The following is a 27,052-nucleotide window of genomic DNA, read 5'->3' as shown; positions in this document are numbered from 1 at the left end:
CAGAGGTTTCTCGCCCCGGGGGTAAAAACCACGCACTCCCACTTACTGGGTCCCAAAGTCCAGAATGCACTGGCCTCTCACCTTGTCCTTCGCATCTATGTATTGATAAATCTGGAAACGGCCACAGCTGCTGCTGATCTGGAGTCCCTCTGGCTGGCGGCTGGTCAGGCCCGCCCTGGGGCTAAAGCCTCAGCACGGTGCTGGGCTCGGCTCCCAGAGCGTTGCGCTGGCCGATTCCTGCCGGCCTGCCCGACTGTTCTCAGCGGGAGGTTAGCTTCTCTGTGTCATTTTGTGGGTTCTGTAGCTCCAAAGTTTGTTTAGAGTCCCCTTTTTACATGGATTGGGGAGGGTGGAAGCCAGAGCCGCGGGAGGGTCGTGCTTCTACTCCGCCATCTTGGCTCCGCCCCTCCCCCCCCAAGGGGCATCTATGGGAACACAGGACTAGCACTTCTGATAACAAGTTTGCCATTGAAAAAGCTGGGTCTGGAGCAAACTCCTCAGCCAGAGAGGTCACACCCCCTGTGCTCCAGTCTGTTCACACTCTTCTTTTCTGAACCCTCCCATCAGATCCTGGGGGGCAGTTGTTCCTGACAGTCCTCGGAGTTTGGTGATAATGTGGCATATCTGGGAGATGGCTTCTAACTGTTTGTATTTCACCCAGTTAAGGGGAAATCAGACACTGACTTTGGGAAAAGGCACAGGCGCTGGAGGATTTTCACCTTTTCACTGTTTTCCCCACGTCAGAATGTCTACCCAGGCAGCATTCCTGGAGCAAGGCATGCAGTTGGCCTCCTGTGCACTCCAGGTAGTTCTTGGGCTACCCAAAAAGGCGCAGCAAAGTGGGATGAAGAAAAGGGGACCCCTGGGAACCCAGGGGCCCATCTCCTCAGATCACGGCAGGAGAATCAGCAGGAGGAAGGCTGTAGAGAGTCCATCAAAGCTGGAGAGGAGAGCCAGGGCCAGACTTCTTGGGGCACGTGTGGGGCAGGGCCAGGCTGGATTTATGAGGCATGAGGGTGTGGCCTAGCAGATTTCATCTCCACGCTGGTTCCTTCCTAGGCTCTCAGGAGGGAGAGCAGCCTGCTCAGGAGGGCTTCCTTCCTGAAATGTCACATCGATGGTCTGGCACCTTCAGGGGGTTCCCTGCTGCCCCAGATGTTACAGAAGGTGAATTCAAGGAGCCAAGGCCCTCTCTGGCCTCTCTTTAGAGTCCTATCTCCCATGACTCCACTGGCCCTGGACCCTGTCAACCCTTTATGGAGGATAGGGAAACTTCAGCTGCTGCTTAACACTCAACTCAAATCTGCCTCACCCAGGCCTCCTTGAAAGGAGACTCCAATCACAAGTGAACTCCTAGGGACTTCCTTAGCATTTGTCCCAATGCCGATCTGGGTTCATATTCAAAGGAAGATAATGGAGTTAAAAAAGCCACTCCTTCATCAATGAGGAATGTCAAATGGTCCCAAGCACAAAAAGGTTTCTTGGAAGAACTTTAAAAAGGACCTTAAAAATTAAATAAGAGAGATCGAGGAAAAATTAGGGGAAAAAAATAAGAGTAAAACAAGATAATCAAGAAAATTATGAAAAGAAAGTCAACCAACTTGAAAATAGAGAATCAAAAACTTAAGGAAGAAAATAATTCCTTGAAAACTAGAATTAGGCAAAGGGAAGTGAACAATGTTCTAAGACACAAAGAAATAAAACAAGATCAAAAGGCTGGGAACAGAAGAGAATGAAACATCTCATCAGAAAAACAACTGATCTGGAGAACAGATCAAGAAAAAGTAATGTAAGGATAGTTGGACTGCTTGAAAATTATGATAAAAAAAGAATCTTGATACAATATTACAAGAAATTATTAAGGAAAATTGCCCTGAATTTCTAGAATAAGCAGGCAAAGCAGAAATAGAAGAAATCCACCAATTACCACCTGAAAGAGATGCCAGAAGGAAAACTTACTAGAATATCATAGTCTAGTTTCAAAGTCCCCAGGTTAAGGAGGAAATATTGGAGGCAACAAGAAAAAAAAGACGCAATTTAAATACCATGGATCTACAATAAGGATTATACAAGACTTAGTTGCTACTATGCTCACTGGAGCAAAAGAGCTGGGGTTACAACCAAGGGTAACTTAGTCAGCCAAGTTAAGTATAATGAATGGAAAAACCTGACATTTAATGAACTGAAAGACTTGTGTATTTGTGACAAAAGCAGCAGAACTGAAGGGAAAATCTGACATATGACATCCAGGAGATATATAAGATATACATTAAGGACCAATTATAAGGGACTCAATAAGGTCAAATTGTTTACTTATATATGAAAATATTATCAGTTCTTTTATGACTGTCATTTTTGTTTAGGTGGTGTAAGGGTTATGGGATTTAAAGATCTTCCATGCCCCATTAGACTTGCTGATGTAGCAGGAAGGGGCGGAGAAAGAGGAAGTGGAAGGCAAGCTAGAGCTCCTGCGGTGGCCGGCGGTGGCGGCGACAGTGGCAGTGGCAGCAGAGGCAGCGGCAGCGCGAAGCCCTTTTTGAGTCAGCCAGAATTTCTGCTAAGGACTCCTGCTGAGGACTGCCAGGGGCCGGAGCTGCTGGGAGCACGCTACCGGGACGCTGGGTGGTTGCTGTGAGTGGGGAGAGGAGGACCTTTGCCTGAGGTAGCCTGTTCTGTTTTAAAGGCTTGAGAATGTGGGTGCTTTCTACTTTATCTACCTGAGCCAATGTCATAACTACTCTGATGGCTTTCACTTTCTGGTTTGGGGACTCAGTCTTTTGGTATCTTAATAAATTTTCTAGCTTATTCCCCCATATGGCAAGCAGGATGTATTTTGTGATGGATAATTATATCAGCATATCTGTAATTTCCATAGGCATTGTGAATATGGCATTGCTGATACAGGTGGTTTGAAGGAACGGCTTGGATTTGAGCTGAGTATGATAGGGTGATTCTAAAAAAACGAAATAAAACTGTGTAGGAAGTGATAAAAAGAAGCACAAATGAGCCAGAAAAGGAAAAACTGATATAGAAGAAGCCAGTGGGGGGGAGGTGGGTGAAATCTTATTCTCCTCTGGAATGAATTACAGAGGGAACAACATATGTATCTAGAAGATATTGTTAAAATAACAGTCTTTTAAATTCAGAAGAAGGCAAGGGGATGGAGAGGGGGAGAGGAAAAGAGAGAGATTCTTAGGCGGTGAGTGGGTAGAAGTAAAGCAGAGAAGTGAGGAGGAAAATATGCAAGTAATTATAGCTTCGCATGTGAATGGCATTAATTTCCATGAATGGAAACTGACAGCAAATTAAAAATCTGAATTCAACAAGATCTTGCTTTCAGGAAGTGATACAAAAATGAGAGATATACACAGACACAAAATACAGGCCAGGAGTAGAATTCATTATGTAAAAAAAGCAGGGGGAGTTATCATGATCTCAGACAAAGTTAAAGCTAAACTAGATTTAATCAAAGGAGAAAAACAGAAACTATACTATGTGTCAGCCATATTATTCAATATGGTTTTAGACCATTAAAATAACTAGAAAGTATAAAATACCTGAGATTATACCTGCCAAAAAGAGACACAGGAACTGTATGAACATAAACATAAAACACTTTTTATACAAATAAAACTAGATCTAAATATCTTAAGTAATAGTTACTGCTCATGGGGAGGTAAAGCATGACAATTTTACCTAAGTAATCTACTTATGTAATGTTATCTTAATTAAATTGCTAAAAAATTATTTTACTGAGTTAGAAAAACAATAAAATTCATCTGTTAGAACAAAAGATCAAGAACTTCAAAGAAAAAGGAAAAAAAGATGTAAAGGAAGCATATTCAGTAGTATTAGACCTTAAACTATATGATAAAGTGAGAGCATTGTTGAAGTGGATAATTTTGAAATGGATAATTTTATTTATTTTAAATTAAAATTTTCTTATATAAATAAAACCTATGCAGCCAAGAATAGAAGGAATGCAGAAAATTAGAAAAAAAACCTTCTTAGATAAACTCTCAGCTAGAATGTGATGGGGTTGGAATATTGCTGTGATGTAGGAGATGATGGGCTGGGTGATTTAGGAAAACATGTAAAGACTTGGACGGATGAAGGAAGATGCTGTCCACCTTCAGAGAAACAGACGACAAGGAGAAATAAGCATTGTGTGGTCTTACAGAGATGTGTATGAGCACATATGTGTATGGTTATAGATATCTATGTATATATCTACAGAGAGATATTTGTGCTTAATTGTAGCTTCTCTTGGGGGGGGGCGGGAGAAGGGAAAAAATAAAGTAAAAATTTCAGAGCAGAGAACAAAGAAAACCTATAAGGAAGTGAAGAAAATCTGGGTAGCTCTGAAAACAATGTGTAGGATTTATTATACAGGTTTTCTCGAAGCAGAAATTTACTGTTTTATACTGAATCCCCTCATGTTCTGCTATGTACATGGCAATGTTTTTTTCCCTTTCTTTTCTTATTTTGTATCTAAGTTTAAAGTAAGTCTGTTATCCCTATCGTTCCTCACTAAACCCTTTGTAAGGTGAAGAAGTTATAAGGACTTGAATGCTGCACTGATTTTTCATTATTAGCTAATTGTTTTGCAAGCTGCATAAAATGCACTTTAACATCCAGGTAGCAAGAAGCTGCATTTCTAAAATTCTTTTCCAGAAAGCAGCAGGACAGCAAATAACTATCTCATTAATAAAGCTGTGGTTACAGAAAATAAAATCAAATAACAGCAGACAATATAAAATACTTGGTACTACCTGCCAAGACAATATGGGACTATATGAACACAATCTCACAAATAAAGACAGATCTAAACAACTGGAGAAATATTCACATTACTCATGGGTAGGGCAAGCCAATATAACAAAATGACATTTCTACCTAAATTAATTTGCTTGTTCAGTACTATACCAACCAAACTACCAAAGAATTATTTTATAGGGCAAGAAAAAACAGTAACAAAATTCATCTATAAGAACAAAAGTCAAGAATATCAAAGGAATCAATGAAAAAATGTGAATGAGGTGGCTCAGTGGTGCCGTATGTCCAACTATATTACAAAACAATCTAGTGCTGGCTAAAAATTCGAGCAGTGGATCAGTCAGCTATGCTGGTAGTGTAGTATCAGGTACACAAGACACAGTAGTAAGTGACCCTGGGAAGGGGAGCACGGCACCATCTGACAAACATTACTAGGAAAACTGGAAAGCAGTTTGGCATAAACGAGGTGCAGACCAAAATCTCTCAGCAGATGCCAAGTGAGAAAAGTGATTATTAATAACCAATATCTTGGGGAGATTCAAAGCTCTCCCCTTCTTCCAAAGTTCTGATTTTTAAAAGTTCAGTCTCTTGAAGGCTATTACCGATAATGAGATTGAATTAACTCTTCTCAATCTTGGTCAGACCAGCCCAAACAATAAGGAATTTAATCTAAGGTGGGGAAGTCCATTGTGTCCTCCTCAAGTTTGGGTGGAGACAGATCCTTTTGTCTAGACAACCCAAGGCTGTCCAATTTTTCTGTCCAAGGGTGACAGAAGTAACCCTCAGCCACTCATTGAAAAGGATATATCAATCGTGAGCACCACTGCCATGACTGTCTTTGGTCTAAGAGAGCTGGCCAAATGACCACCCTTTTATTAACAACCTGCTGGCCTTATTAATAAAATGATTAAATTATCCAGAAACTACATCTCTGAAACCTTTTTAAAGGTTAACTGTCTTTGTCTTAGGTCAAAAGGGGTACATGATTTACATATAAAGGGTGATACTATAAACAAATTAGGAGAATAAGAGTTTACCTGTCAGATCTATGGATAAGGGAAGAATTTAGGACTAAAGATACAGAAAGCATTACAAGATACAAAATGGATAATTTCGATTATATAAAATTAAAACATGTTTGTACAGATAAAACCAATGCAACCGAAATTAGAAGGGAAAAAATGGGAAAATTTTTTTTACAGTAAGCCTTTCTGATAAAGGATATATCTCAGAACTGAGAACTGATAAGGGATAGATCTCAAATATATACAGAATTGAGATTAATTTATAAGAATACAAGTCATACCCCAATTGATAAAAGGTCCAAGGATATGAATAGGCAGTTTTCCATCAAAGAAATCAAAGCTACCTAGAGTCACATGAAAAAATGCTCTAAATCACCAATGATTAGAGAAATGCAAATTAAAACAATTCTGAGATATCACTTCACACCTATCAGATTGGCTATATGACAAAAAAGTGAAAAGACAAATGTTGGAGAAGATGTGGGAAAACTGGGACATCTATGGACAGTAACTGATCCAACCATTCTGGACAGTAATTTGGAATTATGCCCAAAGAGCAGCCAAACTGTATACCCCCTTATGCTGTTGTTGTTTTGGGGGGGGGAATTGGGGTTAAGTGACTTGCCCAAAGTCACAGGGCTAGTAAGTGTGTCAAGCATCTAAGGCATTTGAATTCAGGTCCTCCTGACTCCAGGGTGGGTGCTCTATTCACTGTGCTACCTAGCCGCCCCTGTGCATACCCTTTGACCCAGCAATACTGCCGCTAGGTCTGTGTCCCAAAGAGATCATAAAAAAAAGAAAAACAGACCTATCTGTACAAAAATATTTACAGCAGTTTTTTTTTTCTGGTGGCAAAGAATTGGAAATCAAGGGGAGGCCTATCAGGGAATGGCTGAACAAGCTGTGGTCTATGATTGTGATGGAATATTATTGTGCTATAAGAAATGACAAGCAGGCTGATTTCAGAAAAACCTGGAAAGGTTTCTATGAACTGATTCTGAGTGAAATGAACAGAACCAGGATAACACTGCACACAGTAACAGCAGCATCATACAATGATCAACTGTGAAGCCTCCGCTGCTTCTGATCAAAACGATGATCTAAGATCATTTTAAAGGACTCATAAGGAAAAATGCCATCCACCTCCAGAAAGAGAACTGATAGACTCTGAGTGCTGACTGAAACAGACGTTTTTCTACATTCTGCTATTTACTTATTTACTCACTCATTCATTCAAGTAGCATGGCTACTATGGTAATATTTTGGATGACTTCGCTTGTAAAATGGGTATCATATTGCTTGGCTTCTCAGTACGTGGTGGAGAGATGGAAGGGGGGAAAGAATTTGGAACTCGATTTTTTTTTTCAAATGAATGTTAAAATAAATTTAAAACTTTTTTCAAAAAAGCCTTTTCATTTGGCTTACAGCAGCAATCTCTTCTCTGTGCTGTTTCTCCCAGGAGAGCATGCATGGCCACTGTTTCTGTATTTGTATTCCCAGAGCTTAACACTGGGAATGCTTTTTCATTAATCATTCATTTGTTGATAATTAGATCCACATCCACCTGTGAATCTGAACTAACACAAAAAAAATGCTCCTGCAAATATTTCTGTGGTCATGAGTCCCTTCCCTCATCTTCACTCTGGGGGGTATAGGCCCTGACACACACTCGGGTGACTCTGGGGTACAGGTACAATTGTTTTGTCTAACATTTCCATGAATTCTCAGCTCCCTGAGAGTGTGCCCAGTCTTACAGCACAGGATGGGGATCAGGTAAAACTTTATCCCTACATTCTTTTCATGTCATTGTAGTCAGTCTCTATTTCTTCTCTTGAAAATCGCCTGTCCATGCTCTTTGGCCACTTGCTTGCTGCAGAATAGCTCTGGGTCGCATTCATTTGTGCTAATTCCCTAAAAGTCTTGGGTATCAGGTCTTCTGAGAAATCTACCAGCAGCTCCTCTCCTACGTGGAGTTTTTGTGGCTGTTGTGATAACCCAAACTTTGCCTTTCACCTTCCAGGATGGGTCTGACTCCTTCCCCAGCCCAGGGGTAAAAGGCTCCTCCCTCTCAGAACCCCTGATTTCTCTCCAAGTCCTGACCGCAGTTGCCCTCCCTCTTCCACCCCTGCCTTTCTTGTCTCCCTAGTGAAATTGTGGGCTTCTCTGGGAACAAGGACTTTGGCTCTTCCATAACCCCTAACTGCTTCACACAGGGCCTGGCAAGTAGGAGATACTCAATAAGTATTGGAGATTCACTGATCAATAAATAGAAAAGCTCATCTTCCCTAAAGGAACAACTCACTCAAACTTGCCCTGACTCACCCAGGGGGTCTGTGACCAAGAAGAAAAGACCCTACAGGCTTTAGCCTTGGAACACAGCCTTGCCCTAGGAAATGCTGGATTCCATGGTAAGGGAAAAGCCTCCTGCCTTCCCCAACATCATCCATATGACCCCCACAGAGCCTCGAAAGGACCGTGAAGTGACAAGGAGCCTGGCAATCCCAAGGAGCGTACGCAATCAACCCAAGGCTCCAACTAAGGCAGCTCTTCTGAGGCAGTGGTTGGGGCTGGAGCTCGAGAGAGGAGACCACTCACCACAGACAACACTAATCACTGCTGGTCTAACATGTACTACCTTACCTTCAGGGCCTTCCTCATCCACCTTGACACCACTGGGGGCTGAAACATGGCCAGCATGACTTATGATCCACACTGGGTAGCGCTTCTGTAGGCAAAGGTATAAAGCCCTCAAAAACTCCAAGTAGAAGACAGGAATCCCCGGGTTACCTGAAAAAATAAAGGGACAGTCAGTAACATTGCTGGGGACCCACCAGCAGTGACGGAAGCAGTGCAGAGGGCAAAAGGACTGAATGCCCTGTGGCAGTGATCCCTTCCTAGAGAGCCACTTAACAAGGGCTAGGTCATAAAAATGCAGACACAAGGCAAGTATCAGGAGAAAAAGAGAAATTTGGGCCCAATGCATTCAGTGAAAGGCTTTGACAAAGCCAAGCCCAAGACTCCTTTTGCCATCAAGCAGCTCCTGCTGCCTGGTCTACTTCCAACAGAGGCCTCCCTGGCCCCTCTCTTGCTCCCCACAAGGACTGCTCTGAATCTCATCTTTTCTCAAGCAGAAGACCTTGCCTCCGGAGGCCCAGTGCCCTGGGCTTCCCCTCTGTCTTCCTCTCCCCCTCCAAAGACCCAGACACCAGGCACCACTCTCTCTTCAACAAAGCCAATGTCTCTGGTATGTGCCTCTGAGCCTGTCTCTTCCTGTCTTTGTTTTAACTTTTTTTTTCTTATTCCATACTTGACAAACATCAAACATGATCATTGCCATATAGACGGAGGAGGGGTGTACATGAAACCATGAATCTATTATACGTAGCTTTTATTTTTTAAAAAGAACATCATAAATTCAACATATTACTTTCAAAGCTGCCCTGCCTGTCTGTCTCCTTCTGAACCTCTTTATGTTTTTTCTTAGGCATTTAAAAGATGCCACAATGGCCCTTTTTTATTTCTTCATCCTGATCACTAGCTACCTCTGTGCCCCCAAGTCCCCCCATTAAAAAAATACTCCCTTATAACAAACAAGGATAGTGAAACCAAATCAATGCACAAATAGCCATACTTAAAACACATCTCTTCACCAGCCCTTCCAATTCTCTGTTGGATGGCAGGCCCCACGCATCAAAAGAGGCAGCTAGTTCTATTGCAGGCGAGCTCTAAAAGAGCTGAGCTGAACAATGATGCCTCCTTCTAATCTGGTCAGAGGGCAGCAAAGCCACTGTCAGATGGAAAGGGAGATGGAGAAGGCAGTATCATGGCAGATCCTCTGGAACAGCAGGCAGTCACCATCCTGATCCAAGCTAAAAGTCACCCACAGCTGGGCTTGTGCTTTTTTTTCATAGAGCTGCAGTCCTTAGCTTGGTTCTGCTCACTTCACTCTGCATCCTTCTATAAAAGTTTTCCCAGGTTTCTTGGAAACTGTCCTTTTCATCATTTCTTAAGATGTAACAATTTCCCACTGTACCCAAATACCATTCTTTGCTTGGCTATCTTCCAAGTTATAGGTACTCCCCCAGTTTCCAAATCTCTGCTAGACGCATCTTGTACATATGGGTCCTTTCCCACTTTGTCTGATCTTTCTGAGGTATGCGCTCTGGAATATCACTGGGCCAAAGGCCTGACAGTGCAGTAACTTTGGGGCTTCCCAAAATGGCTACACTCATTCATAGCTCCAGCCATAGCTGGAGTACCCATCCTCCCACCACCCTCAAATAATGGCTGCTTTCCTCTTTTGTCCTCTCAGCCAATCTGACGGTTGGGAGGCAGAATTCAAGGAATGCTTTAATATGCGTGCCTTTCATTATTAGCAATTTGGGACACTGATTCACCTGGCCTTTAATCGCCTAGATTTCTTCCTTTGCCCATTCATCTATTGGGAAATGAGTCTCGTTCTTATAAATCTGAATCACTTCCTTACACATCTTGGATATGAGACTTTAGGAGAGAAACTTGTTGCCAAGACTTTTCCCACATTAAATGCTTTCTTTCTAATTTCAACTTCATTTTCAATTTTCAGTAATCCCAAATTTCCACTTTATCTTGTGTGATGGTCTCTATCCTTTGGTCATGACTTCCCCAGTGCCATACTAGCAAAAACTGTCTCTTTCCTCATTCTTCTTTATCATATGGTGTGACCTTGTATATCCAGGACATGTTTCCATTGGCACTTACTGTAGTGCTGGTATGAGCTGCTGCTCTGAACCTCATTTCTCCCAGCCTGCTTTCTAGTCTTCTTGCCCCAATCTGCTCATGTCCTTCCTGCCTTTTTCAGCAGATCAACCCCTCAACAGTGTATTCTTGAGACCTTCTTTCATGGGGCCTCTCCACTGCCAGTGGCCCATGGAGGTGCCTCTGCCCCACTTTCCTCTCTCCTGACTGGACCACAATGCTCCGGAGACTCCTCAGCAGCACTGCCTTCAGGAATCTGCCCCCTTCCCTCCACTCCCAGGCTCCCCTTTTATTCCCTCTTTTGCCCTCACTAAAATGGTGGCTTACTGAGGGTGGAAACTGAATATCTTGCTTACCCTTTTTTATCCCTGGCCTTTAGCACAGAGCCAAGGCCTAACTTTAAATCTCTCTCCCTAGCTACTGAAGCCTTCCCTGCAGGCTGTAGCCTACAAACACCCTGTGTGTCCACACAACCACCCGCTAGTGGAGGGAGTGAGCATCTCTAATCTGCTCTGTTGTAACAGCCCGCTAACTGGTCACTAGGCTCTCCATTTCCCAATCTGTCCTCCATCCAGATGGCACTGACCTGCTCCAGGAGCCCCGGGACCCTTCCTGTCAATGAGATTAAAAACAAGCTCCTCTGTTTGGCATTTAAAGCTCTTCACAAACCGGCCAGTTTGATTTCATATTCTCCCCTTCCTGCACTTCACAGCCAAGTCAGACTGGCCTTTCTGCTTGTTCCTTGCTGGGACGCGGCACCCAGTCTCCCACCTCCACCCCACTGCACCTGCTCTCCCCCATGCCTGCAATGCACTCCCTTCTCAGCTCTTCCCCCTCACAGAGTCTCCAGCCAGCGCTTCCCCTTGCTCTCACTCTCCCTAATCCCTTGTGACCCGGTTTCCAATCTCAACATTCCACCCAAACTGCTCTCCCCAAAGTCACCAAGGATCTTTCAGTTGCCAAATCCAGTGACCGTTCCTCAATCCTACTTCTCCTTGGCCTTGGCACTGCTGAGCGCTACTGGGACACCATCTCATGGCTTCTTCTGCTACCTATATGACCTCTCCTTCTCTGGCCTTTATCCAAGTCATGTCTGCCAACTGTTTATGCCCCAAAAGGCTCTGTGCTGGGCTTTCTCCTCTTCTCCCTCCATACCACTTCCCTTGGTGATCTCATCAGCTCCCTGTGGTTTAACAACCTTCTCAGATCTACCTGTCCTGCCTCAAACTCTCTGCTGACCTCCAACCTTGCATCTCCAACTGCCTTTCACATGTCTCAAATGAGATGTCCTGGAAATGCCTTCAACTCAGTATGTTCACAAGGTGACTCATCATCGTCCCCCCTAAACCCCCCCTTCTCTATTACTGTAAAGGCCAACATTATTTTCCGAGGTCCCCAGGTTCACAATCTAGGAGTCAACCTGTGCTCCTCCCCCCTCTCTCACCTCTCCCCCACCCAATATGGTACCAAGGTCTGTGAATTTCCCCACTGCAGCTTTTCTCCCATAGGCTGCCCTGCCCTTCCTCTGAGCCTGCCCCCAGCACCTCCCGCTCTATGGCAGTAGCAGCTGGGGGAGCAGGGTCAACCTGCCTCAGTCTCTCCCCTCTCCAGTCCATGCAGCCACTGAAGGGATTTTCCTAAAGCCGCGGGTGTGACCATGCCGCCCCTACTGGCTCCCTATCTCCTCAGGAGCAAATACAGAACGCTCTGCTTGGCTTTTAACCTCCTCCCTCTCCATTCTTCTTAGACCTTACACAGTGAGCCCGGCCTCCCAGTTGTCCCACAAGCCAAGACCCTTCATCTCTTGGCCCTGGGCACTCTCTCTGCCAGTTCCCTCCTCCACCTTGCCCACTGGCTTCCACTGAGTCCCAACTAAAACCCCACCTCCTGCAGAAGCCCACCCCTACTCTCCTGCCTCCTTTATCCCGCACAAACTTGTGCCCCAGGGAGGGACTGCCTGTGGTTTTCCTCACTAGACTGTGACCTCCCCGAGGGCAGGGACTGTCTTTTACCTCTTTTTGTAGTCCCAGCACTTAGCACAGTGCCTGGTACACAGCAGAGGCTTAGTAAATGCTTACTAATTGACTGACTATAACAATGTAAGTGGAAAGAAAGACAAGGAATGAACTGAAGATTACATGATTGTGATGCCCAAGCCTGGGCCCTGGCCTCCTTCCCCCGGGGGAGGCGGGGCATGGTCTGCTGCATATGCAGTCACGCAAGATGAGGTCTGTGAATTCTTCCCACCTCCCCTCCATGCTCCAGTCATTTTCAGTTTTTTTTAAAAAAAAAAAAAAAAACAACTTTCTGAGAAATGAAAGGGATGGAAAAACCAAAGAAATGTTTTAAATTAATTTTGGAAAAACTTTCAACCATAATCACCATATTTACAATCAAGGACTGATGTACATTCTACAACTGCAAAATAACTTTCCAGCCTCTAGACTGACATCTGACAGTCTAGAACTAGTGATTGGCCAGCTCGGCTGCCTTCAGACTCAAGATTACATAAAAATTCTTAAAAACGAAATCATCTTAATAAGCATTAAAATGTAAAAGATCCACAAAAATCTTCTTTTGAGACTGAAAGCTAGGTGGGAATGACTGATGTTGGACACTACTGATTATTTATATGCCTCCTGATGCCCTAAATCCTTCAACGCATTTATCTAAAGAGGAAAAAAAATCAAATTTAAAATGAGAGCATGTGAAAAACCCAGCTCTTTTCCATGTTCAGAAATGTCTTCCTAGGCTCCTCCCTAAGCCATTATTTGCATTTCCCTAATACAAACCACTCACCAGGAATGAGAAGGACAAGCAGCTTAGGGCTGTCCTTGGTGCTGAAGAGGTCAGTCCAGGGCCCACATTTCACCACATGGGTCACAACTCCAGCACAGACCAGAAACTCATGATGTATTGGGACATCTTCATTAGCTGTCACATCCATTTCTAACTGGCAAAAACAAGAATGAAAAGGTTACTGGAAGAGAATGAGCTTCAGGAGTCCACGATAAGAGTGAACAACTCAGGCTGACAGAGGGGCCTAGGCAAGGGAAAGCCTTTCCAGCTGTCCAGATGGTACTTCATGAAAACACTGGGTTGCAAGGACGATGGCAGCAAGCTAAGGAGAAAGGAAAACACCAGCAGATTCTACTGGGGAAAGGAGGAGCAGCAAGGTCAGAAGGCACCTCCATGCCCTTCCCTAGCTCAAATGGCCACAAGTAGCCCACACCGGCAGCATGGCACACGGAGATGGCAGGGGAGCCAGAGCCACGGGAAGGCCCACCTGCCCTCCCATAATGCAGGCTGTGAGGTCCCGGAGCACTGACGGCCTTCTTCCCCCTCTGCCACCATTACAAAGACACCAATGAACACAGGAACCGTCTAAGAGGACCAGGTCATCTTCTCTTCCTCCCACAGAAATCTGAAGTTTTAATCTTGCTTTCAACCCCACCCAATGCATCCAAACTGGTCAGGCTGAAGCACCAGAGGGACTCCACCACCCCCTACTGAACCGCCTGCAGAAGCTCTCAGCTTTGCTCCCTGGCAGCTCCTCTCATTTTGTCGTCCTGGTATCCCCAGCCCGCTATCAGCCTCGTACACAGCAAACACTCAGGAAGTGCTTCATTCACTCACTTGTTCATTTCCAGCCTTAACTGTCCTTTGCCTGCTGTTTCTAGCCACATGTTCTGATAAGCTTTCTTTCAATGGATTTTACCCTCTCCCGCGTCTATTGCCTGACCTCCTGGGCCTGGCTAAGATTCCAGCTTTTACTGGAAGCCTTCCCCAACCCCTTCATTTCAGTTCCTTCCCTATATTCATTACTTCAGACTATAGCCTGCATTGTGTGTATTTGTTTGTACGCCGTCTCCTCCATTAGAGGGAAGTGACTGTCTTTGGCCTCTGAGTTATCACCAAGCACGGTGCCTGGCATACAGTAGGCAGCTAATGAGTGCTTAGCGATGGATCCATAGGAGACTACATTATTGTATAGACTCAATTGCCCGTCATCGTTCTTCGGATTTACCCTGGCATTGTCTTTGGCAGTCTGGGGATCCTGTGGCCTCCTGGTTATGGCTACTAGCTGGCATGGGTTCAGCTTCTGGAAGGCACTCTGATCATCCATCCTGTCCATTCCCCACTTCTGTAATCCACATTTATGTAGGCCACACTGGGTGGCATTTATGGAGTCCTTTATGATTTCAAAATGCTTCACACAGCTGTTATCTCATCTGATCCTCACAAGAATCCTGGGAGGGCAGGTGCAGAGATTCTCTCTCCCCACTTAACAGATGAGTAAACTGAGGTTAGTGAGTGCCTGAGGCAGTTCTGGCCTCAGGACTTCCTGACTCCTGGTGGGCATTCTAGGACAACTGACTCAAAGTGTTCTTTCAAGGGTACGCTGTATCTTTTTCTCATTATTATTCTTGCTTCTTTTTAAAATAACTAATTCTGACCCTAGTTTGGATGGACTGACAGTCTGAGTGTACAGGGAAAGCTGATTCAAAGACAGCTCCCATATCAATAAGTCTTTTCCTATATAATGAAATATAATCTGTTTGCAAACACACACACACAGTATAGCATAGTACAAAAGTGCCAAAGAACATTAAGATTGGAAAAATCTGCAGCAAATTCCTCTAATTTAGCACAAATATATACAAACAAGAGCCACTTCCCCGTGGGCCAAAGGTTATGAATAAACAGTTCTCAAAATATTAAGAAACTGCATGTTTCAAATCACATTTTAAAATAAGAGAAATATATCCCTCCCCCACCAAAAAACTGCCACCAGCTGAACTGTGGGGCTTCACATCACACTCGGCAAAGACAGTAAAAGATGGTGCTGGTCCATGTGAGAGGGGCTCAGCAAAACACCCCCACTTCTACACTGTGGGGGGGGGGGGCAACCATGAACTGGTCCAACCTTTGCAAAAAAAAAAAAAATTAGACTGAGGAGGAAAGAACTGTGTAAAATGCTCATCCCTTTGGAGCAGAGGTCACAATCCCAGTCCTGTACACCAACGATGTCAGAGACAGGGAAGGGGGGCTCCACGTGTGGTAGAACCCAGAGATGGGGATGGCTCAGAATGGCAGGGACCGGAAGTAACCCAGGAAGCATGCTGCTGATGAGGAGGCCAGCCTGGGAAGGACGGAAGGCAGAGAGGCCATCCCTTACTGTTCTTTGTTCTCTGTCAGGACAATGACCTGTGAGCAGCTGGCCGGCCAACCGAGCAACATGAGCAGAGGAGCCAGAGGCCCTCGAGGAGTTCCAGACACCTGGCCAGGCCAGCTACCTGTGCAGAGGTAGAGTGGAGGGGTTGGAGGCAGGAGGACCTAACCTGAAACCCTGCCTCAGGCTCTGCCTAGCTGTGTGACCTCAGCCTCTTCTCTCATCTGTTTAAAGGAGATGACAGTAGCCACCTCTCAGAACCCTTGGGGGGATCAAATTCGGTAACACAGTCAAGGCAGTTTCTACAGCATTCTTAAGTGCTAGGCATTCTCTTGTTGTTATATGACTGACAATGAACAGGGGAACTACTGTGCTGGCCAAGCCACATCAGGGCTACTGACAGACTGGAGTGCATGGCAGAGGTGCCAAAGGGTACGTTGTCAAAAACAGGAAGAGCACAGAGTCTGCCAACTACAGACCAGTGAGACTGAGAAAAATGCTAGACTGTCTTATTAAAACAAGGGCCAGCTGTGCTAGGGTTAGACCCTTCAAGGTTCCAGAGCACTGCCAAGGGAGCTGGGTGACAGGACAGGCAGCCTCAGGGCACAGAGATGGGGGGATCATCACCACACTGGGTAAGAGTCAGGACCCCATCAGATCCCGGTGGGCCAGAACCATGACTTAAGCTAAGAAGATGAATGCTCCTGGGGAACAATGGCAAATCTTGGGTCCATGGAAACAGGGCAGGCCAGAAGTGAGTAGGAAAAAGAGCCGGGGGTCTTGGCAGACTGCTAGCTCAGAGGGAGTGCTGGAGCAGCCAAAAAGGCTCTGTGACCTTGGGTAGGGCTGCTCTTAGCCCCAAGCTTTCAATACAATCAAGCTTTATTTGAAAATGTAGAAACCATTGGGAGAAGGGCCTTTGTAACCTTTGGGCAAGACTCAAGTTCTGCCCAAACTGTGTTTGTCCTTCGTTTTCAGGGAGATGATGACATAATTTGCAGCTGACTTTGATTTGAGGGGAGGAGGGAAGGAGGCTGTGCAAGGTCACTGGCCTCACTGTCTCCTCCAGAGCCATCTGGGTCCAGTGACCAGATATTCATCAGGAGGACTGGAGATGACCCAGGATGCAGTGGGAGCCCCTGGCCCTTTTAGGCTAAGGGCTTTTCAGGTACTCACTTAAGAGTGAGGTAACATCCATTTAGTGAATTGTCTTTAAGAAGTGAGACAAGTAGGGGCGGCCAGGTGGCTCAGCGAGTAAGAGCACCGGCTCCAGTGTCGGGATGACTTGGATCAAATCTGGGCTCAGATACTCAGCACCACACCCAGAAATAACTGGCCGTGTAACCTTGAGCAAGTTACTTAACCCCAATTGCTTAAAACAAACAAAAAAAAAGAAGTGAGTCAAGGGATGGCCAAAAGAGGACTGGATGAGACCTGGTGAGCTTGAGAGTGGCCTCCAGACATCCGCAGGCCTGTCTCAGGAAGAGGAAATGGGCTTCACCACGGCCCCAATGGGAAGAACCAGGAATGATACAGTGGCCAGACCAGTTCCTACCCAGGAGATCAAATCACCCAAAGTGGAAGCGGCTGCAGTCACTAGTGAGAGAATGATTATTAATATATAACATTCTGGGGAGATTCAGAGATCTCCCCCTTTTCTAAATTCTTCATTTAAAAATTTTTTTAAATTTCTTGAGGGATATTACTGATAATGAGATTGCATTGACTCTCCTGGATCTCGGTCATACCCCCTCAACCTTCCAAGGAATTTAATCTAGGGTGGGGAAGCTCACTGTGTTCTCCTCAAGCTAGGGTGGAGACAGATCACATGATCTAGATAGCCCAAAGCTGGGGGTGGTCTGGCCTAGATATTTTCTCTCTCCAAGGGTGACACTGGCCCCTCCAGGAAAGGATATATAAAGTGGGAGCCTATCCCCATGTATCAGCAATGCAATATTCACAATGCCTATGGAAATGATCTTTAAATCCCATAACCCTTATACCCCATAACTGTCTTTTGGTCTAAGAGAGAAGACCAAATGACCATCTTTATTACCGTGTTTCCCCTATAATAAGATCTATCCCGAAAATAAGCCCTGTTGAGATTGCTACTGTAGTGAAGGTGATCCCCTGCGCTACACGCTACATTATGGTACCCTCTGTATGCACCATCCCCCCCCCCCGTGAAACGCACGCCGCGCTCCGAGCTGCATCCAATCAGAGCTGCAGCAGTGAGCGCATCATCCTGTTCTTTCCCAGTGATTTGCTTGCTGGCGCCATTGAGAGCAGTGCCGCGGAGGAGAGCTGAGGCAGGACAACATAAGCCCTCCCCTGAAAATAAGCCCTCTTGTATTTTTCTTTCCAAAAAAAATATAATTAGACAGTGTCTTATTATTGGGTAAACATGGTAATAACCTATTGGCCTTATTAACAAAACAATTAAATTACCGAGAAATTATGTCTCCTGAACCTTTTTAATCGTCACACTAGCCAGAGATGTCCTCTTCTGGAAACACTCAACCACGTCTGGACCACCACATGGCAGCAGGGGCTCTCAGGATCAGGTTTGATCCACCCTGAAGCTGTTGGAGTCTCTACTTGTCTGCATTAGAAAATGCTTCATATACTCTCCACTGGCCACATCACATCAAAATGCAGCTAGATGGGGTCTGTCTGTCACCAGTCAGGAAATAAGCACTAATTATATACCTACTGTGTACCAGGCACAAAGGCCCTCAAGGGCTCTCAATCAAACTGGCCAGACAGTGCCCAGAAAGGAATGAGGGGAAGGGTCTGATGAAGTCCAGAAGCCTTCTGCCTTACATGGAGCAGCTGGGAGGGCCTTTCCTCCTGGGTTGTCATCCTGTAGCTAAGGATCCTGGGATTTCTCAAATCCTGGGTGATTTACACACAAAGTTTCTTTTTTCCTTCCAGTCTTTACATTTATTAATTCTTTTGTAGACTTGTCTCATTCAAACTCTTGCAAAAGACACCAGTTAAACTACACACTAACTTTCTGAGCATCTGATAAAACAGAGACCTCAACGTCATCTTTGATCTTATTAACTAATAAATGCAGATGTCCGTCAACAAATTACCACCAATAAGTAAGTGTCCATCTGTAGCTGCAAGCACCCCAGTGTCCCCAGGGTGGCTGCCAACACAGGTTCTTAGATCTGCTTTGATAAAGGAAAGCAACTCAAAATTAGTTAACAAGCTTTACTTTAATCAGTCAAATATGTATCCTTTACCTAGTTCTGGGGAAAAAGGTCAGCACCCCGAACTTCAGAGTATACAGACAAAATTATCAAGACAGAGAAACAGATCAAGTAGACAGGTTTCCAAACTGTCCAACCATTACATCCATACCAAATCAACAACTGGGTTTTTCAAAGGGGGGGGGGGTGTCTCAACAATGGCTGCTCAGAGTCTCATCTGATCAAATCACAGAACACTTCTCAAAGTGAGCCCCAAAACAAAGCCTCAAATGAGGGTTTATATAGCCTTCTCCTGGGTCAAAGAATGTAACCACCTTCTTGACCCACTGCCCAATCACACAGCATCAAGGTGTGGGCATTCCTGAAAAGCAAGCCTCTTGCCACAGGCTCCAGGTGCACTTTAGCCTAGGGGCAGGGAAGATCTTTAAATTTGCATTTCCATTACATCATCCAACTACCCTCAGGATTCTGTGAGTGAAAAGGGAGGCCTAAGACCCCTCTGCGCTCTGATATGTAATCCCTGCTCACCATCAGCTCTCTGTATAGGCACAATGCAGCCTCTGCACAGGAGGGATGCAGCTGCCAGGTAGATGAACGGAAAGGGGGCTCTTCAATCTGAAGGTTGCGCCTTTTATTTACAAGAGAAGAACTTATGCATTGGTGCAAACTGACTGGGCTTCCGTGTCTGGAAGGGCATGGGATTGGCAGCTCCAAATGCAGCTAGTGACCAAAGTGACTTGTCAGGTTTGGCTGCTGAGCATAAGGATTTGGGAAAAGCAAGATGCAGACCTCATGTGTTAACTGATCTACAATTTTCAGGGCAGGGAACCCTGATTTGTAATAATGGAAATCTCTCGAAGGGTTAAAATACGGGAAAGAAGCATAAGTTTGCAAAGGTGAGAAAATATATCAAGTTTTTAGGATGGGGCCAAGGCAGTCCTTAGGAGACTGTTTATTTATATCTCTGTCTACTTTTCACGAAGAAAAGAGAAAGCAATGAATTGGGCATGAGCCTAAAAACACAGGGAAAATCAACAAATCCAGAAGCCGAGAATAAACACAAGAATGAAGAAAAACACAGAAAATCAAGGAAAGTAAATTAATACATAAAACAATGAGCTGAGTTTTTTTTAAAGGCTCACAAAATAGACAAATCACTACTAATTTGATCAAAAATAAAAAGAAAACCAAATCATCAAATCAAAAATGAAAAAGAAATCACCACACATGATAAGAAAATAGAAAGTCACACAGGGCAGAAGCAAGATGGCAGTAGAGCAGGAAGGAGGGCAGTGACCTCCCCCCCAAATTCCTCCACACAGATCTAGCAAAAGCACCAGGAAGAATTCGAATCTGAAAATCCAAGAGAAAAAAATTTCAGTTAGTCCTTTCCCCAGGCCAGGTCTAAGCTGGAAGCCAGACAGAAAGGGCTGTGAAAAGAAGGTATGCCCTGTACAGAACGCACCACTGCAGACAGAGGTCGTGCACCAGGGCAAGAGTAAGCCCTCAGCTCCTGCTGGGGCACCTGGAAGCTTTGTCACACATTCCCCAGGCCTGGGTTACAGATCGAGGGTGGATGAAGAAGGGGACCTGCCCCTGAGGGGAGGGGTGGCATAGGGGGTCAGGAGCAATCTCGGGCCTCAGACAATCTTCCAAGAGTAGACAGTTCAGAAGAGGCAGAGCAGGGGCTCATCTCCAACTTCCTGCCCAGTCGGAAGCCTGCGGCTCTGTCCCTCTGACTGAGCACAGCCTCCCAGCTGGCTGAGAGAGGCCCAGTCCAGCAGCGTCTACTACTGCTCAGCCCCAAACCCGAGTCAGGAACTGGCAGAGCTCAGATCAGTGGGGCAGTCATCCGATTTTGCCCTGAATCCGAGCACTCTGGGAGCACACTGAATACTAGCTGGACCCAGTGATCCTGGAATAACACGATACTTAATTTCCAAGAAAGATAGGACCAGACTAAACCTTCCTTCCAGAAGGGTCCAGAGCACAGCCCTAATATAAACTCAGAAAATACCTGGAAGAATGAGCAAACCACAAAAAGCTATGATGGTAAAAGGCATGCTGAAGACACACACTGAGAAGAAGAGAAAGGCTCCAAACATGTACAGGCAAAACCTGTAAGCAAAGCTGGGATACAAATTCCACCAGAATTCCTGGAAAAGATGAAGTAGTGAGAGTTTTTAAAAATTAAAGGATGTTCTTATAAATAAAATGAGAGCGTGGCAGACCTTGACTACCTATGTGACCCTGGGCAAGTCACTTAACCTTGTGTGCCACGGCTTTCTCATCCATAGAATGAACTGGAGAAGAAAATGAAAAGTGTCTCCGGTATCTTTGCCAAGAAAGTCCCCAAGTGGGCCATGAAGAGTCAGACGTGACTGAAGTGAGTGAACAACAAAGTACCCCCAGCGTTGAGCGAGCCAGTGGGTGCTTCCATCGGTCCTTCCCGCACAGCACCTGAGGGCAGCCCCCGCACCTTCCCGCATCTTGTCTTTTCCCACCCCCTTCCCAAGTCCTATCACTCAGACTCCCAGCCTTCCCCCCCGGCCTCTGTCCAGATGAACGAGGCCTTTCTCGAACAGTGGGCACCCGGACCGGCCCCGGCGCCGCGCCTGAGGACGGACAGTCACTTCTCAGGCTGGGCGGGGAGGAGTCAGGGTCTCTGATCCGCCGCCCGGCCAGCCTGGAGCCCGCAGCAGCAGAGCCAGGGCAGAGAGTGCGGACCGACGTGGGGGCCGGGGGCGGGAGCTGCGGCTCTGCGGCTCTGCTGGCAATCGGGGAGTCTAGGTGCCCTCTTTCAAGGGAGGATCAAGGAAAACTGCTCAGATTCCCTAGGGCCGGGAGGCAAGGCGCGAGGACCTCACTTCTGCCACAGGCCCCCAGGTGAGAAGTGCCAGCCCTGGTGCATCATGGCCCTGATGCGGAGCGCCCGGGCCAGAGAGCCGGAGAGGCCGGGGGGGCGGGGCCGCGTGACGTCACCGCAGCGGGGGCGCAGCTGGAAGGCCCGACGGAGGAAGGAGGGAAGGGGCGCCCCTCCCCCCCTCCGCCATCCCAGCCCCGCCGCACTCACCCGCACGCGCTCCCCCAGGGCCGCCCGGCTGCGCTCTGCCCCGGCTCCGCCAGAGCCCTTAAAGCCGCGGCCCCGGGCTCCGGGCCCACGCGCGCCCCGCCCACGCTCCGAGGGCCACGCCGGAGGCCCGCTTTCCCCTCTCAGACCGGACCCGGTACACAGTAGGAGCCTAATTCATGCTTCCCCCCCGCCCCCCCAGGGAGGGGTTGGGGGTGGGGGGGCTCGGAGCCCCTCCCCCCGCCATGCCCCTCACCGACCCCCGGGGGGCGCTCACCTGAGCACCGCCTGCTCCGCAGCGATTCCCACCCACCGTGGGATAACCCGGCTCCGCCCGCGCGGGCCCCGCCCGCCGTGACGTCAGCGCGCCGGCACGTGCCGTGCTGGCGCCGCGGGCGGGAGGGGGCGGGGCCGGCCGGGCTCCACCGCTGGGCCAGAGCGCAGGGGGGGTGCGGGGGGAGCCCCGCCTCCTTTGCGCATGCGCGCTCTAGGCCTAGGGGAAACTTCGCGTCCAGGGACCTCAGGCTGCAACAAGTGAGCGCCTGCTGGATAGCGGGCACCGAAGAGCGGCCCCACGCCTGGCCGCGCCACCTGGGGACCTCCCTGCTGGCTCCCCCAGGACTCCCGCGCGTGTCTCGCCAGGCTGCCGCACTGACCCACGTCCCCCCAGCGCCGCGTTAGACTGTGAGCTCCCTGAAGGCGGGCGCCCACTTCCCCGCGTGCATCCCGGCCCTGCAGCTTCACACGTGACTGACCCGCGGCCTCAGCGCCGGGGCCGCCGAGGCCCCCACGAGACCCCCTCCCCCCGAAGACCCCTCGGGGACCGCAGCGCACCGCCCCCGGCCGGACCCGGAGACCGGAAAGGCGTCGGAGGCCAGCCGGCTGCCCCAAGTGGGGAGGGGGCGGAGGAGAGACGCCGGGAGACCCGGAGGCTGGCTGCTGCAGCGCCCTGGGAAGGGCACAAGAGGCCCCGCGGCCCGGGAGGGCACATGCCGAGCTCAGATGGCCAGGACGCGGCCAGCCCCGGGGGCCGCCGGCCTGCGCACACAGTGACCCAGAGAGCGCAGAGCCCTTGGCGGACGGTGAAATGGACAAACCGTCCGGCCACTTGAGAGCAAAATAGAGGGCGACCGAGGTATCGGTGTCAGTGTTCTTCGGAGCTGCAAGACATGAGGAAAGGTCGGGTTGATCAGAAGCCACTTGCCAATCAAACCCCAAACTCAAATGGAATTAATGGACGTTGCCTGTGCCCAGATCGCCCAAGACGGGGAGATGCTTCTGGGAGAAGATGTCCTGTGTTCTGCTATGTAGGCGCCAGTCACCTTTCCCCACTGGCTGTGGGGCTAGAAGATGCTGCATCTGTAAAACTCCCAGACTGGACCAGTCTCGCTCTCTCCCACTGATTTCAGGGCTATGGAGGGTCTGTTCATCATAGCATGAACGAACTGGGAAGGGGAGGCAAGGCTACCTTCACCCCCTTTTGCACCCTGTGGCCCCTGAGAAAGAACTTGGGATTGTTGGCCTGTTTCATCTGCCCTTTACCATTCTAGGAGCAGAGCCCCAAGTGTCCTGGCCTCAAACTGTAGAGACCTTGAAGATGGGATTCCAGGCCAGATATTGTTTCCAGTCCAGCAGGGGAGCCAGCCTGCCAGGATGTGAGCTTTAGACTTGGAACTTCTTGGAGCTGTGAACCTAATTTTGTTCCCCTCCCCAGAGCCCAGGTGGTTGTTCTCCCAACCCCCAACTGTGGAGGAGGATGCCAGTATGGTTTTTCTTCTGTTCCTTTGAAGTAAATATTCCTTTGTTGACCACAGTTAAGTGGTTAAATGGAAGTTGGGTACAAGGGATCCCTAAAATGGTATCAGTTAAGGCTTAAGGCACTGGCAGAGACTAGACACCCCTAAACATACCTCCCCCTTAAGGGTATTAGAGAGCCCTCCCTGGGAGAGAAGTGAAAATAACTTACCTGGTCTTTGGCAGTGTCAACTATGGAACTCACAATGACATTATAAAAAATATAAAATTCTCAGGCTAATAGAACAAGAAATAAAGAATTCAAACAACTCAATTTCAGTGGAAGAAATTGAACAAATCACAAATGAACTTCCAAATGAAAAAAACCACTGGACCTGGTCTATTCAAAAATGAATGCTACCAAACATTCAAAGAACAATTAATTCCAATATTATATAAACAATTTGCAAAAATAGCAAAAGAAAAGATCCTACCTAATTCATTCTACGACACAGATGTGATCTTGACAAATAAACCAAAGACTATGAAAACAGAAAATGAGAACTATAGACCAGAATCCCTAAGGAACACGGATGCAAAAATTTGAAATAGATGGATGTGTGGGCCCAGCAGCTAACGTCTACACTCTTACTAAGGCATAGAGAATCTGGGAAAGCCCTCGCAATAGCTAACTTTTCTCTGGGACTTCCTTTCAAGTTTGCCCACCCTGGCATGGTCTCACCAGAATCCCACCAACAGCTTTCCTCCATCTGATTACTGGATTAACCAAATTTCATAGATTAGGAAACTGAGATGCAAGTTACCTAGTGCCAGTAAATGAAGGAGCCAGGCTGGAAGCACAAGTTTTTCATCACCATATCAGCTTCCCCATCAAGATCTATGCTAATGGAAGAATGACAAAAACAGTTGGTGTTACAGATATTTGGAAAAAGGATCTTGACATCATCCAAGTAGGCAGTACAGTGGGTGGGTGAGATCTTCTTCATTTATGACTTTTGTACTTAGTTGATGAGGCAAGACTGTTCTGGGTTCTACTAGCACACATTGGGTTACACTGGGTCAAAGCCTGGTCTGTAACTTTAGGCAGAAGGCTGGCTTTGGCTAAGAACACGGCTTGGACTCAGCCCTGGCTACTTTCCAGGTCTGACCTTTGGCCAGTGCAGGCCCCTGGTTTCTTCTTTGTTTCTTCCTATATGACAAGAGATGTGAGCTAGGCTAACTTTGTGGTCTCTTCCAACCCCCAAGCCTCTGATTTTCTCCCATTTATTTTCTAGGATCAAGGCTTCATCAAGGTTATGTTCCTTTGTTCCTTTTTCTTAGTAATAGTTATAATCATTATTGTGTCAAGGGCTAGGCTAAGTGCTGAGGACATGAAGAATGGGGAAAGACTTTTTCTGCCCTCAAAGAGCTCACACAGCAAGCAAACAACTACCGTGTTTCCCCGATAATAAGACCTATCCCGAAAATAAGCCCACCCCTTACTGTGTAAGATTCCTCTAAAATAAGCCCTCCCCCGAAAATAAGCCCTATTGAGATTGCTACTGTAGTGAAGGTGATCCCCTGCACTACATGCTACATTACGGTACCCTCTGTATGCACTGTGTCCCCCCCCCCCATGAAACGCACGCTGCACTCCGAGCTGCATCCAATCAGAGCTGCAGCAGTGAGCGCGTCATCCTGTTCTTCCCCAGTGATTTGCTTATTGAATAAAGGTACATTTTTTTATTCACATTTGCCTGTTTATTAAAATTGCTGTCAATATTCATTAAAATAAGCCCTCCCCTGAAAATAAGCCCTCTGGTGTTTTTCTGTCCAAAAAAAAAATATAAGACAGTGTCTTATTATCGGGGAAACACGGTATCCACAATAAGATACAAGCAAAGTAAATGGAAGATAATTAGCAGAAGGAAGACTCTAGAGTTGAGAGAGATTGGGAAAGACTTCCTGTACAAGGTGGGTTTTAGCTGAAGCTGGAAGAAAGTCAGGGAAACCAGGAGGCAGAGACAGGAGGGAGATTGTTGCAGGTGTGGGGGCCCAGAGTGAGGCAATGGAAGCATGTGTGAGGAGTGACCAGGAGGCTGATGTCACTGGATCACAGAGTAGGTGGTGAGCTGGAAGAAAGAGGAAGACAGAAAAGGTGGGATAGCTTGGAATGACAGAAAGAATACTTCTAAACTTAAACCCTAAAGTTCTCTGGTTCTACCCCATTAAATATTTCCCAGACTACAGGACAGCAGGGACATTTTGTGCCAGGGTAGGTTTCTTCCCCTTTAGTTAGATTGTCACAGAACTGATTCCAGAGCATGATATCTTGGACCCATTTTAATGGCAAGGACACATTGGGTTGCCTGGTGAAGCCTTGGACTTCATGATGTTCTCAAATTCACAAGATACAATGCACAAAGTAGAAGCATAGAAGAAAAAGACCTTCAGTTTCTCCAGAAATAATATAACTTTAGTCTAAAAATCCTTTTCAGATATTCCCCTATGTGAATATGCCAAGAACAAAAGGGCCTTTCTTAGGGAAATGAATAAGGGTGGAAACTAAACCTCGGACAGAGAGGATCTCTTGTCTTGTGGACATTCCTGCCTTCCCGGGCTCCAAGTCCCAAAGTCCCACCCAGGGCGATGCTCATCTTCCTTTAGAAAGGATTCAGATATTGAGCCCAGGGAGGGGGGTCCTTCGTTTTCTCCTGGGGAACAATTAAGGTGTATGGACACAGACAAGGAGCTGAGTCATGACTGTGGTTCTGGAATGGTAACTACCAATGGTACTTCACATAAGCCTTTCCTTATTCAAGGTTCCTATAAATGTGACCTCAAACCCTCTCGGAGGTAAAAGGACGTGTCTGACAGCTTGGGGTATGGTGCCAGTCTCAACATTTATCCCTCTAGGCTAGAAATGTTTGGGTCTTAGAATACCCAAGCTGAGAAACTGGTTTCATATTTTTACTGAAAACATTGAAACCCTTCTCCACAGTTCCCTCTTCTCCTCGCCTCCTCATCTCACATGCCCCAGATAACTTTTGCCTGTATTTCTTCATTCTCTTGTTTGTCATCTCACATGATGAAGTGATGCTTCTCCTTGCCAAGGCAAGCCCCTCTACTTTCTCCTCTGTAATCCTGACTCACTCACGTGTCTTCAACCTTGCCCTATCTCTTGGCTACTTCTCCATGGCCTGAAAATACGCCCAGGTCCCCATACTCAAAAACCTTTATTTGATCCATCCATCCATCCATCCATCCATCCATCCATCCATCCATCCATCCATCCATCCATCCATCCATCCATCCATCC

General features: G+C 46.8%; 1 protein-coding gene across 2 annotated transcripts in view; it reads right to left on the bottom strand.

Annotated features, from left to right (window-relative positions):
- The window catches only part of LDAH (lipid droplet associated hydrolase), a 66,194-nt gene extending 43,835 nt beyond the window's left edge, over positions 1-22,359 (bottom strand). Inside the window, exons 1-3 of one of the 2 annotated variants that reach the window (XM_069102984.1) lie at positions 22,277-22,359; positions 13,338-13,491; positions 8,442-8,588 (exon numbers count right to left, since the gene is read on the bottom strand). In XM_069102984.1, coding sequence (XP_068959085.1) covers positions 8,442-8,588; positions 13,338-13,485 — 295 coding nt within the window. In that variant the 5' untranslated portion in view covers positions 13,486-13,491; positions 22,277-22,359. The remainder of the gene's footprint in view (positions 1-8,441; positions 8,589-13,337; positions 13,492-22,276) is intronic. The other variant, XM_069102983.1, reaches the window with a different exon arrangement.
- Positions 22,360-27,052: the final 4,693 nt, after the last annotated feature.

The sequence above is a fragment of the Petaurus breviceps genome, unplaced genomic scaffold (assembly GCF_028583685.1).
Source record: "Petaurus breviceps papuanus isolate PSGF00001 unplaced genomic scaffold, PetGlider_PUasm1.0 559, whole genome shotgun sequence".
In the NCBI taxonomy this organism is placed as follows: Eukaryota; Metazoa; Chordata; class Mammalia; order Diprotodontia; family Petauridae; genus Petaurus; species Petaurus breviceps.
Note: the sequence above shows the minus strand (reverse complement) of the source record. Positions and strands in the feature narration are given on the sequence as shown.